At 34.8% G+C, this 13,839-nt stretch overlaps 1 protein-coding gene across 1 annotated transcript; it reads right to left on the minus strand.

Moving 5' to 3' along the window:
• Positions 1 to 7,056: 7,056 nt before the first annotated feature.
• LOC311628060 (olfactory receptor 5L1-like) lies at positions 7,057 to 7,992 on the minus strand (the record flags this gene model as incomplete). The annotated part of the gene is made up of 1 exon (XM_084894937.1): positions 7,057 to 7,992. One exon carries the CDS (start codon positions 7,990 to 7,992, stop codon positions 7,057 to 7,059), a length of 936 nt encoding a protein of 311 aa, XP_084751063.1.
• Positions 7,993 to 13,839: the final 5,847 nt, after the last annotated feature.

The raw sequence follows: 13,839 nt of genomic DNA on the forward strand, positions 1-13,839 counted from the left end.
TCTCTGAACTTCTGAACTTGAGGCAGAGCAATGATGGCAATAGTAATGATAAGTTCAACACTGATGAAAAATAGGGAAAAAATGGTCAAAATAAATAAAAGAGTAATTTTAGATCTATTGGGCATCCTGGCAACTCCTAGGCATTTCTACAGTAAATGTAGTATAATGCATAGATTTTCCTTTTTTTATTAAACTGATTAAGTTCACTTCTTTTTTTTCCATTAAATTTATTGGTGTGACATTGGTTAATAAAATTAAAGCTACTATTTCCCACATTAAATGGCACCACCATCAAACCAGCTGTAGAACTCTAAACCTGGGCTTCATTCTTTATTTTCTTCAACTCCCTCATCTTCCACCAATGTCAAGTAATACTAGTTAACCACTTTATTATATAGCAAACTCTGAATAAATAGCCTCTATTCCTATTTGTCTTGTTTTTATTTCCACAACAGATAAAGCATATTGTTTAATGTGAAGCCTTATGTAGGTAAAGGTATTTCTCATCTTGATACCTGGCTTCGCCTCTAAGGAACGAAGTAACTCCTTGGAGTTGTTTGAAATCCACTGGTAACAGAAAGAAGATTCTGAATTAGTTATAAAAGTTGCTCTGACTCCTACCTCTTTCACCTACTGGTTGTGAAACCTTAGGCCAATTAATCACTGAGTTTCAGTTTCATAACCTATAATAGGAGAACAACAGTACCTTTCTTATCAAATTATGTGTTAAATTCTCTTCTCCAGCCTCCATATCCTCAGCACCTGATTTCTCTGCTCTACGTTGGCAACATAGCAATACTAAGTCCATTCAGACATTTTATTTTATCTGGAATCTGGGCAATGGAAAATAGCTAGAGAAATCCCCATGCTTACAAATCCATTAAATTCAATCCAGGCAATATGATAATGATATCCAGAAATGTTTCTATATTGTCTGTAGTAAAAAATTGTAAAAAATGTTGAAAAGTCTTTCCTACCTACCTTTCTGAGTTATCTCTGCTTTTCCTTGTCTTTTCTCTAGTTTCCAAATCTGTAAGTTGTAGGTAATTGATAGCAATTCGTAATACTTGACTATAGACATACATATTTTGTCCAGTGTGGATAATTGATTTCCCTCCCCCACTGTATAAAAAGCTAATTTTGTATTTATTTGTAGAATACTTAATCTATAATTCTTTGAATTATCTTTTAAACCAATAAATTAAGTAAAATATTTGACAAATATTCATTTTATACTTGTATAAAATTCACCACATTTAGTTATATTTATGTGTGTGTATATATATGATTTATATTACATGTATTTATATATAATTGTTCTTTAACATTTCATATTATACACATTTGTTTCCCTCATATAATAATTATTCCAAACCTTCATATTTCTCTTTAGGTCTCATTCTATGACCTTTTTCTCACTACCAGAAAATGATTTCTATTTTGTGGAGAAAATATAGAATACCAAATAAGTTTATCCTCAACTATCCCATCTTATAATTGTATAAGCATTTGAATTCATCAGTAATTCCCTGTCTCCCTCCTTTCCTTTTCTGGGAAAATTTTGTCCCTCCTCTCTAGTTAATATATCCAACTTTGCACCACTGAATTATGACTGTTTATATCAATTAAGATACTTATTAATTATTGCTCTTAATCTTTACTATTATTATTAATAATCTTTCTCTCAAAAAATGTCAGCACATAGCAGCATTTAAGTCAATTTCATCCTCAAAAATGTTTCCCTGTACTTACTGTACTTTTATTTGTTTTCCTTTATTCACTTCAATGTTTCATTATATGCATCTGCTTTGGTTTCCACTTTCTGACTTTAGCTTATTAAGTGAGGTAGGATTTTTGTCTGAATATAGCAAATTTATTTTGGTCCACACCCAAATTACATCCTAATGTTAAATCTAATATTTTTCAATGTATAATAAACTTTATTTCTCTATTCTCTGTGATCACTTTGATGTCTCCTTTCTTCATTAAATCCCTTCCGATAATACTGAACATTGTTTTAGGAATATCACATGCACTTTTTTTGGTTGTTAGTCTATCGTTTTTGTTGAAAATACCTTGATGATTTAAAAGCTGTGTTATCCCAGGAGTTTTTCCTCAAAAAATCAGTTTCCTTTGTGTAAAGTGACTATAAGAAGATAAGCACCTAAAATCTCATAAAGTTCTTACATCCTAGGTTTAAGGTAAGAACACTTACCAGGTCATCTTTTTCACTCACCTATTACACTGTTGTCAGTATCAGTTCAGTTTTTATTGAAAAAATTGTGTGACTTAAAGATTAAAAATTGGCCATTGCCAAATTTGTTATAATCCATTTGGGTAGGCCTTCTGTGCTCATAGAAGAAAGTTGTGCCTCCCTTAGGAAGGCTATGGTTCCCTTAGATAATGCAACACCTTTTATACTTTGCTTTGAAGCTTTGAAATTAAGCTTTCTGAGCTCACATCAAATCCCAGAAACACACACTCTGATATCCAAATCCCAGTGGAAAAATTTATGTGAGCAATTAGTTCTACTGAGGAGCTGATTAAACAAAAATGAGATGATGTAATGTGTTTTTCTACACCTTGAGAGTGTCTCCAAAAATATTGGATCTCAAAATAGTAAACTGTTATACATAAAATTGGATTATGATATTTGCTATCTAGTTTGATTTAACCAGCTTAAGCCAATTTATGAAACAACAGAATATGCTATATGATAAGATGGTGAAAAAACTCAATAGCTAGCCATGAACACCTCACCAAATCCCATTTTGCTGGGAAAGAAATAAAAATGTATCTATCAGGTCGCTGAGATTTAGAGATCTTGAAAGTCAACATGTAAATTAAAAAACAATTATAAACAAAGTTAATGATTCTGGCATGTGTTATCTGTGCATCATGTGGAAATGGAATTCTGCCTATCCAAGGCCAGAATACACCCTAGAGTCTTCACTCAATAAATACATGTGCTCTGTGAATATGTTGTGTCAGGCAGTGTTCTACAGAGAAAAGAAGGATAATTTCAATGGAATAATCTCAGAAGAAAGAAATTCTTCTTTCCCAAAAATTCCTGGAAAACCCCACACTTAAATCACTAGTTCCCTAGTGTCCACTCAGAAAGCAATCACTGGGTCTTCAATGGCTAGCCATGAACACTTTACCAAATCCCATTGATGCAAAAACAAAGACTCACCAAGAATATGAGAAGCTGGGTGCCCATCAGAAAACTGAAATGCAATTAGTAAGGGGATGATAAATACTCTATCAATTCCTATAGTTTGCAAATAAGGGAGTAACCAGTTTATATATATAGTAAAGTAAAATCGCTTAAAGAAATGGAAAATTTTTATGTGCTTGCTTTTCAGACATGTCTGAGAAGCACTCAGTGTTTCTCGGTTATTCCTAGACAACTGGGAGTGTTACCCATAAAGAAACTTTGGGCAGAAAATAGAAATCTGACATTCCAAGATTTTGTGAAGCTGAATATAATGTGACTTCTTTTTTGCTAATAAAACAAAACAATCAGCTTTTAGGTACCAAAAGCATGCTTACATATTCAAAAGATATGGAGACCGATCATTATCCACGCTAAAGTAAGAATAACTCTGTGTCCCTAAAGCCCTACAATCAAAGATCTCTGAAAAAAAGACATGATAAATTCTGGAGAGAGATCAAATTAGTAACTGGCTAAAATTTGAGGGCCTGAGGAGTGGTAAATGGTTCTTAAATACAGAGAAGTTCAATACTGAAGGTTCTTCTGAGAGATCAAAGCTCAAGCATATTGATACACTCTAGGTTAGTAAATCCAGATCAGGATTTGCTCTCTAGGGGAGATTTAACAATATCTAGAGACATTTTTGCTTGTCACAAATGTGACGAAGGATGGATCAAGTATCTAATGCGTAGGGGCCACGGATGCTGTTAAATACCCCTAATGCACAGGAAAAACCCTATAGAACAGAATTGTCTGGCCCTAAATGTTACAAGTAGTAAGGTTGAAAAACCCTATTCTAATTAGAAAACCAAAGATAAACTATTTTCTCCTTTCATCTTAAAATGCAATTCTCATAGGTGATATGGGAAATCTCACTCCACTGAAAGTATTTGAGTGCTGTCTGGTGTTTCTCAGTGGTTAGAGTGTTGGCCCGCCAACCGAAGGGTCATGGGTTTGATTTCAGTCAAAGGTATTATCTGGGATGCAAGTTCCCTGCCCCCCTTGGGGCATGTGTGGGAGACAAACCAATTGATGTGGCTATCTCACATTGATGTTTCTCTCTTCTGTCCTCCTTCCCACCTCCCTTTTACTCCCTCTTATATATATATATATATATATATATATATATATATATATATATATATATATATATATCCTTTAGTGAGGATTAACAAAAAATAAAATGGTATTCAAAAACCAATACAGAACCATGACATTTTTTATCATTAAGTAGAACAAATCTTCACTCTTTTAGTACTTACTTAAACCCTGAGTAGCAGTCTTTGCCAGTAATAATGGAATATTTTAAATAACCCTTGCTCTCAAAATGTCCTTATTAAGAAACATTCATAAGAGTGTATTTTATGAGCCAGGTCCTTGCATTATGTTATACTTAAGTTCAACAATAACTCTTTGATTCTGACAGGTTATCCCCAGTTTATATTTGAGAGACCAAGATTAAATAAATTTGAGCATCTTCCTCAAAGACACTCATCAAGATCTAAATTGGCCCCCAGGTGTGTAATCTCAGGTCAAGTTCTCTTATTTATTATATTGCATTGAATAAGGGACCTTAATAAATACATGATCAATAACAAATACCAAAGGACATGTTAAGAAATAATAAAACAAATGAAACATTTTAGAAACATAGAAAAGGTAAATTATGATTTAGCCTTAAACAGATGGGTGTGGTAAGCTTTAAAATATACTCTCATATATTTCAGGTTCTAATCCCTAGAACCTGAAAGTGCCACCTCACTAAAAAAAAACGTTGTTTAGAAATGTGATTAGGTTAATGACACTGAGATGAGGAGGTTATTCTGCATTATAGAGTGCTCTCTAGATGCCATCACAGATGTCCTTAGAATATAAAAGCCAAAGGTTGTTTCATACACACACACACACATACACACACACACTCTTTCATGAGAAGATGTACCAAAACTGGAACATAGTATGATTTGAAGATGCTAGCCTTAAATATTAAAAATGATATGGTCACGGGGACTCTTTCCCTGTTCCCACATTGGAGTCTGTGCTGTGAGAATCTATTTCCCCATGTAGGAGTCTGTACTTGTTCTTCATTAAATATTTACCTTTGCTATACCACCCCTCAAAAAAGATATGGTTCATAAGTCAAGGATGTCTGCAGCCACCAGAAGCTGAAAGAGATAAAGGTTGCCCTCTAGCCCCAGAAAGAGTGCTGTTAGTCTTCTGATCCTTGATTTTGACCCAATGATATTGATTTCAAATTTATGAACTCCAGAACCACAAAAGAAGTAAGATCTATTATTTAATCAAATTTGCAGTAATTTTGTTCATTAGCCTTAGGAAACTAATACAATAGGTTTAGAATATAATAGATTTAGAAAGTATAGTGAATGCTTAAAATAATTTGAACCAAAGTGAATTTTTAAAAAATTAACAAAGATATAGAAACTTTAAAAAGGTATGGAATCAAAAGCATGATCTACTTGCTTAATCCAATTTTAAAGTAAGGGAGAGAACAAAAGGTAAAAGTAAAAACTAGCAAAAACAGTTGATAATGTATTAATCAGTTATACCATCTATTATGGTAAGAACTAAGATACAGCATTTAATTTTTATGAAAATGTTATTATATTAGAGTGTTATTATCTCTATTTTGCAAAAAAAAAGTTTTAAAAGTTTTAAAATTATAATCTTACAATAAAAAGGGTACTAAAAAAGAAAATAATTATAAATTACTGAAAACTAATACCCCAAATACATACAAACATATAGGAAATTCACTATAAATTTTCATGAGAAAACATAATATGAGACAAATGTATACTGATGTCTTGTTAAAAAATGAAGTCAGTTTAATAAAAATAGCTGTATTCATTAAGGATGATAAAGACATGTATTTATGTGCATTTTGCTAGAAATATATTGATATATATTTGAATATATTCAAAACAAAAAATTCATGTTAACAATAGCACATCCAAAACCCATTCAAAGCAACTAGATATTGGAGAATAGCAGCAAAGGTATCAGATACAGCTGAACTAGCCAATAAAAATAATAAGATATAGCTATAAACTGAAAGCAACAAATGAACAAATAAAAAAAATTAACAAAAACTAGTAGACAGCCAGATGACATGGTGGTTACCAAAGGGAGAGATGTGTGGTGTATTAAATGGTAAAGAGGGTCAAATATATGGTGATGGACAAGACTTAACTTAGGGTAGTGGGCAAAAGGATAATGTATCAGAATTGTACACTTGAAACCTATATAATTTTTTAAAAATATATTTTATTGATTTCAAAGAGGAGGGGAGAGGGAGACAGAGAGATAGAAACATCAATACTGAAAAAGAATAATTGACTGGCTGCCTCCTGCACACCCTCCACTGGAGATCAAGCCAGCAACCCAGGCATGTGCCCTTAACTGGAATCAAACCCTAGGGCGAAACCTATATAATTTTTATTAACCAACTAGAAGCCCAATGCACAAAATTTGTACAAGGGGGCTCATCCCTCACATCCCTGGCTGCCTCAGCTGGCCCTCACAGCCCCTCTCAGCCCCAGCCAGCCCTTGCAGCTCCAGCTTTGTCCAGAAGGTCATCCAGACAGTCATTCTGCTGTTTGGTCTAATTAGCATATTAGCTCCTTATTATATAGGATGTCACATCAATAAATTTCAATGAATTAATTGATCAAAAAATAATTACAGGCAAAAATGTTATTAAAATGTGGCTTTAATAAGACAGAAGCATGGATAGATCTCTAGGATATAAAATCCCTCCTTTTGCTTTTCTTTAATATCCACCCCAATAAGATCTCTTTAAACATCTCTGATGAAACCCTGAATTAGCTAAGAAAAGAGCTCCTCAAAACTTTCTTGAAAGCTTCTTTCACATCCTTGTTCCTCAAGCTGTAGATCAGGGGGTTCAGCATGGGAATCACTACAGTGTAGAACACTGACGCCACTTTGTCTGTATCCACACTGTTGCCAGAACTGGGCCGGCAATAAGAGAAAAGGAGTGTTCCCTGTAAGACAACAATGGCTGTGAGGTGGGAGGCACAGGTGGAAAAGGCTTTGTGTCTTCCCTCTGCAGAGCGCATCCTGAGGATGGTGATGAGAATAAACAAGTAGGAGATAAGGATGATGACAATGGTGATGATCTCATTGAAAGTAGCTACAATGTATAGGAGCAGTTCATTCATAAAGACATCAGTGCACGCAAGAGATAAGAGAGGGGGCAGATCACAAAAGAAATGATTAATCTCATTTGATTTGAAGGATGGGATCTCAAGAGCTAAACACAAGTGAATCAGAGAACACACAGTTCCAATGAGGTAGCAGCAAGACACCAGCTTCATGCAGACATTCTGGGACATGGTGACCATGTAGAGCAGTGGGTTACAGATGGCCACAAAGCGGTCATAGGCCATCACGGCCAGCAGGAAGACCTCAGTGATTCCATAAACACAAAATAAATAAAACTGCACCATGCATCCCAGGAAGGAGATGGTTTTATCCTTGTTTACCATGTTGAACAGCATCTTTGGAACGATGATTGTGGAGTAGCAAAAGTCCACAAAGGACAGGTGGCTCAGGAAAAAGTACATGGGAGTGTGAAGGCGAGAGCTGACCTGAATCAGCGCGATCATGCCCAGGTTGCCCAGAACCGTGACTCCATAGATCAGAAGGAACAGCAGGGAGAGAAAGATTCTCAGCTCAGGGACATCAGATAATCCAAGAAGAATGAACTCTGTCACAGTGGTGCAGTTCCCCTGCCCCATTTCCACATCTGTCAGGTTTAGAAAGCCAAATGATACGTTTTGTGTGTCTTCTGAAATAGAAATAATAAAGAAAACACAGATGTATGTTTAATTAATAAAAATATCACATTATTAGGATTAGGGTTAGTATAAAAATATAAAAAAAATAAAAATAAGAATATCACATTGATGTAAAACAGTGAAGAAAAATATCACATTTATGTCAAACTGTATATTTGAAATGCAATTATCAAATAATCATAAATGTTTGGTGTGTCAGATTTCACTTACCAAATTTAAAATATTAGCAGAAACCTTTATGATTCCCAACTGTTGTCTACCCTAAGAAATTGAGTTAATGAATTAACTTAGGTGTTTGATAGACTACATAGATCCAGGGATATACTTTGAAGCCACATGAGATCAAATCCCATTCCCTAAAAAAAAGTGTTGTAAATTCTGTTCAAGTAAGATAACAGTTATTGTGATTTTATATAACATACACTAATATTTTTGGTCAATTTATCGGTAGCAAAAGGTTTCATCAGGTGAGGTTTTGTACTATTTTTTTGTTGAGAAATCTGACAAATCCCTTTGAGATTAGTGGCTCAGGACTACTCCTGAAATTGGAAATTATGCAAAATGAAAAAAAAAGAGATTAAAATATATACTGAAAGTCATCATCATTTTTACTTGTCAATTTAACAAAGTGACTTAATTACATATAATGATAGAAATCAATATAAATATCCACTCAGAAAAGTATAACTATCAATTGATTTCTGGAAATCAACTAGGCAATATATATCCTTAACTCTGACAATAATAAAAGCTACATGATATATTGATGATTTTATTTTTAGTATGGAATTATAATACATGTACAATTATTAAAAACTATATCCAAAACTACATTGTAGCATTGTTTGTTATATTCACAACTACAGGCCCACCACATTAAATGGTGCGTGGGTAGAGTAACTAGGTCTAGCCTACAATCAGGTCCATCTTCTGCCCACTTGCCAGTCCCTAGTTCCACCCCATTGCCACTGCCAGCCAGCTGCTTTCCCTTGCCAGCCCCAGGTCCAGCCCCACTGCCACTGCCAGCCACCCCGTTCCCCTCGCTGGCCCCCCATCTCATAACGACTGGTCGAATGGTCATTCCGGTCATTACACTTATGATCACTGGCCTTTTATTATATAGGATGGGAAAAATTATTGTCAAAATAGAGCAATTGTTAATCTACAGTATATTGTATCTCAGGCTAAAAGTTATCAAGTTATTTGAATTGACCATGTGAAGATGGTTATTTAAAAATAACACCTAAAAATAAATAAATAACAGCCTAATTAACTTAGTGTATATATATATAGATAGATAGATTCAAATAAAATACATATGTTGAAGTATGAATACCTATGGTAGAATTATCATGTTATCACTTTGATTTGGCTACAACTTTAAAAGATATTTTACCCACACATAGACAGAGGTAAGTGAAAACTTCCCTAAATTCTCTGTAAATTAGGGGAAAGCATTACATTGTATATTTTATAAGTTTAGTTTACCTTTCAGACCTGTCCCTAAAGAAAAGTCATATGGAAGGTAAGAAATTTTATTCTCTACTTTCCTTCTGAGAGGAGTATACCCTTGGTGTCATGCATATATATGTAAAAAAAAAAAATTCAGTAAAGAGATTCTGGATTGAAAACATAACTTGTTTCATACTTTCTCCATATCTTGAACTAATTTTAAAGAAGTGAAAGCAAATTACCTTGCTAAAAGCAGGGTTTTCTCATTACATCACACACACACACACACACACACACACACACACACACACACACACCTGAATTATTTACATACTCCAGAGTTAAAATAGGAAAATCAACTTGGAAACTCTTCTTCCTAATGTTCTACACTGATAATAAGAAACTAGTTTATGGTAAACACAAAACAAATCTAAAAGAATTCACCTTATTTACTGAGCAGAGATAGTCTACACATTCTGATTCACTATGACTAACAAAGGAACACACTAATTCAACTCTTATGTTTAGGGTGACCATTAGGGAGCTTCTTTATGAAATCTTGATTCCATGAGAGTAATTGTTGTGTAGAAAGGTAAAAAGAGAATGAAAAAAAGGCGGGAGAGAGAGAGAGAGAGAGAGAGAGAGAGAGAGAGAGAGAGAGAGAGAGAGAGAGAGAGAGAGAGAGAGAGAGAGAGAGAGAGAGAGAGAGAGAGAGAGAGAGAGAGAGAGAGAGGGAGAATACCATTTGTTTCCTCTCTATTCTTTCACATGAATCATCAATGTTTGGTGTTCCAGATGAAATTGTTCTAATCTCACTATCAATGGTCTCTCAATACTAAAAGACAAACAAACATTTGAATCAGTAAGTGCACAGGAATAAGATCTGTGAAATCATTCTCTAAGTAGAAGCCAGATGAGTTAAATTTATCCTTCATATTTGTTTGCTGGGAAAATATATTCATTTCCACTATCAAGTAACCAGAGCTTACCTAGCTCTAGCTAACAAACCTGAGTGACAGACAGTTCCTCTATGTTGCTGGAGATGTTAGGATAAATGTAATACCCTATTAGAGACTTATATGTAATTTTAACAGTTAGAGACTGCTACTGTAATTTTAACCCCTGAGAAATGGATTCCTTTAGTTCTAATTACATCATTAGTCATTTATGTTATAAAAATAAATTAAAAGTCAACTAGTACTCCATGTGGTATGAGATTCATAATTAATCTCTAAGGACTATCATCAGGAACTTTTGTAAATGCCCTAATTTGTGAAATAATTGCTTGAAACTAAACAAGTCTCCTTCCAGATTTCATGGTGCTATATGATATTCCATCCTAGTGTCACATGTGTGGGTCACAGATCACATTGCCATAATAGAGTCACAGGAATGTCTCTCATTAATTCCATCTTTCTTATAATATTACAAAATCACCAAAATTCCAACAAGGTACAGAGATTAAGCCACAGAGATTCCCTTCTAATGTTAGGATGGAGATAACCTACTGCTCAGAAAACCATTACTAGTACTAGCTCACTTTTTTTGAGCTATTGTTATATAACATATTGCATAATGATCCCCAGTTAATCACTCCTCCCTGACTCACTACCCCCACCTTCTCTATGAAATACTTGTAGTCTGTCCCATGCTTCTATGTCTCTGGATCTATTTTGTTCACCAGTTCGTTTTGTTCATTAGATTCCACATATGAGTGAGATCCTGTGGTACATATCTTTCTCTGACTGGCTTATTTCACTTAGCATAATACTTTTCATGATACTGCAAGCTATTGCAAATGATAAGAGTTCTTTCTTTTTTACAGATGCATAGTATTCCATTGTATAAGTGTACCAAAGCGTTTTTTAACCACCCATCCCTGATGGTCATTTGGCTAGATCTCCAGTGTGGGGCATGCAATGTGGTCTGCAGGAGGGCAGACTAGATCTCTCTCATCATTGATGTCTCTCTCTCTCTCTCTCTCTCTCTCTCTCTCTCTCTCTCTCTCTCTCTCTCTCTCTCTCCTTTTCTCTTCCTCTCTAAAATCAATAAAAATATATTGAAAAATAATGTCAGCATAATGTTGAGAGGTTATCACTATTGTTCAATGATTAAAACTGAGGAATGAAGCTGGAACAGGTTTGGCTCAGTGGATAGAGCGTCAGTCTGTGGAATGGAAGGTCCCAGATTCCATTTCGGTCAAGGGCATGTACCTTGGTTGCGGGCACATCCCCAGTAAGGGTTGTGCAGGAGGTAGCCGATCAATGATTCTCTCTCATTGATGTTTCTAACTCTCTATCCCTCTCTCTTCCTCTCTGTAAAAAATCAATAATATATATATATATATATATATATATATATATATATATATATATTTTTTTTTTTTTTTAAAGATTGTTGCTAGAGTGTTGAGTTTGACACATGAATAGTAGCAAATTTCTCAGAGGAAATTAATGTGGCTAATGGAAATAAATGAATATTCTAGAAAAACTGATTGTACTGTACAAAAAGCTGTTTCTAAAGTGTTAAAAATTTTTATTGGCAGAGCACTCATGGTAAAATGCAAAACATGTTATGAACCTAAAGCAGTCATAGTGTAGAGCAAGTAATTAAAATGTAAAAGCTATCAAGACTACATTATAAAATTTCCAAAAGTTTCCTATTATTTAAATTTAAAAAGGGAGTGATAGTAGAAGAATATCATGTAAGGAAAAATATCCTGAGAATAATTTAATCTAAAAAATTTGTGCTTTAGAAAATTAACCTTCATTCAAAACGCTAACAGCAAGATACCCATGAAAATACACATGGTGTCAAAACAAGCCACAGGAAAATTATTTGGGGAGTTGGGGGGGGGGGAATGAAAAAGAATTCCAAGTCAAATTTATAGAAAATATCCCTTTATTAACTTTTGGTTGAGAATATGTTTGTATATTTTCAGAAAACAACTCCGAGACCATCTGGAATCCTGTAACAGAAAGAAATAGACAGAAGCGCTCCAGCCATGAAGACAGAATAGACACAATTCAGAGATGGAAGATGCTGATGACGCCTCACCATACCAGCAGACAGCAGCTGCGTACTGCTGAAGGATGCCCAGGGCCAAACAAGAGACTGTCGGACCTGCATCATCACCATTTGTCCACCAACCAGATCTGAAATATCATGGCTGACATATACACATAAGGAACTATTTGACATTGAAATTGGGACTCAAAAGAACTGTTGGCCCAGAAATGAACTTACTACAGACTGATTCATTTGCCTCTCAGCATAACCATTATGGCTTGTCACAGTTTAGGTTCTTACAAGGGTATTTCTGGGATCACATGATCTCACACATCTAGAGGAAATAATGAACAACATAAACTGATGAACAAAAACAGACCCAGAGAAAGAGAAGCAGCGATCAGACTCTCAAACCTCAGAGGGTGGGGGTAAGGGGAAGAGATCTAACAAAGGTCTTGTGTGCATGCATATAGTACTAGCCAGTGGCCATGGACAATAGGGGGTGGGGGCATATGTAGAAGGGGTTTGGGATGGGAATGGGGGGATGAGGACAATTATATGATACCATAATCAATAAAAAAAAAAGATGGCATATGATTCAACAGAAGAACAAAGACAGAAACAGAGAACTAATTAAGTGCCATAAATTTTCTTAAGTGCTTTGGACATGGCATGTAACTTAATTTCCCCAGATATTCTGAGAAATACTTGTTATTACTGTTTCTATTTTTTAAATATTAGTCTCTGAATTCCAAAGATATTAGACACTACAATGATAAACAACAAAAATATAAAAAAGGAAGCAAGCAGTGAACAGCAAACAGAATAGACACACATAGGGAATCTCACTCTGTGCATAAACTGGCAAAGGTGATTCTTCCTTGGAAAACGAGAGGAGTTCCATTTTGAAATGGATCATACTTTTAATCATAGGTCAGAAACTCTGTCTCTCAAGAGTTTTCCATTAATATCATGAAGGTTTTATATCAAACAAAATATGTGTGTCTTAACAGTCCAATACCAGAAACATTTTAAACATTTTATTTTTTAAAAAAACTTTATCATTGAAAGTATTACATATGTCCCTTTTTTCCCCCTCTTGATCTCTTCTAGCCAGTTCCATGCCCCCCTCTCCAGGTTTTCACTACCTATTGTCTGTTTCCCTGGGTGATTTATATCTGCATACAATTTCTTCGGTTGATCTCTTCCCATCCACCCTCCCCCACCTTCCCTCTGAGATTCCACAGTCTATTCCAGCACAATACCCTCCAGGTCCCTTCAGGCTGAATCAAAGGGAAAGAGATCCATCTTTTTTTATAGATGGAA

The sequence above is a fragment of the Pipistrellus hanaki genome (assembly GCF_964339955.1).
Source record: "Pipistrellus hanaki genome assembly, chromosome: 9".
NCBI lineage: Eukaryota > Metazoa > Chordata > Mammalia > Chiroptera > Vespertilionidae > Pipistrellus > Pipistrellus hanaki.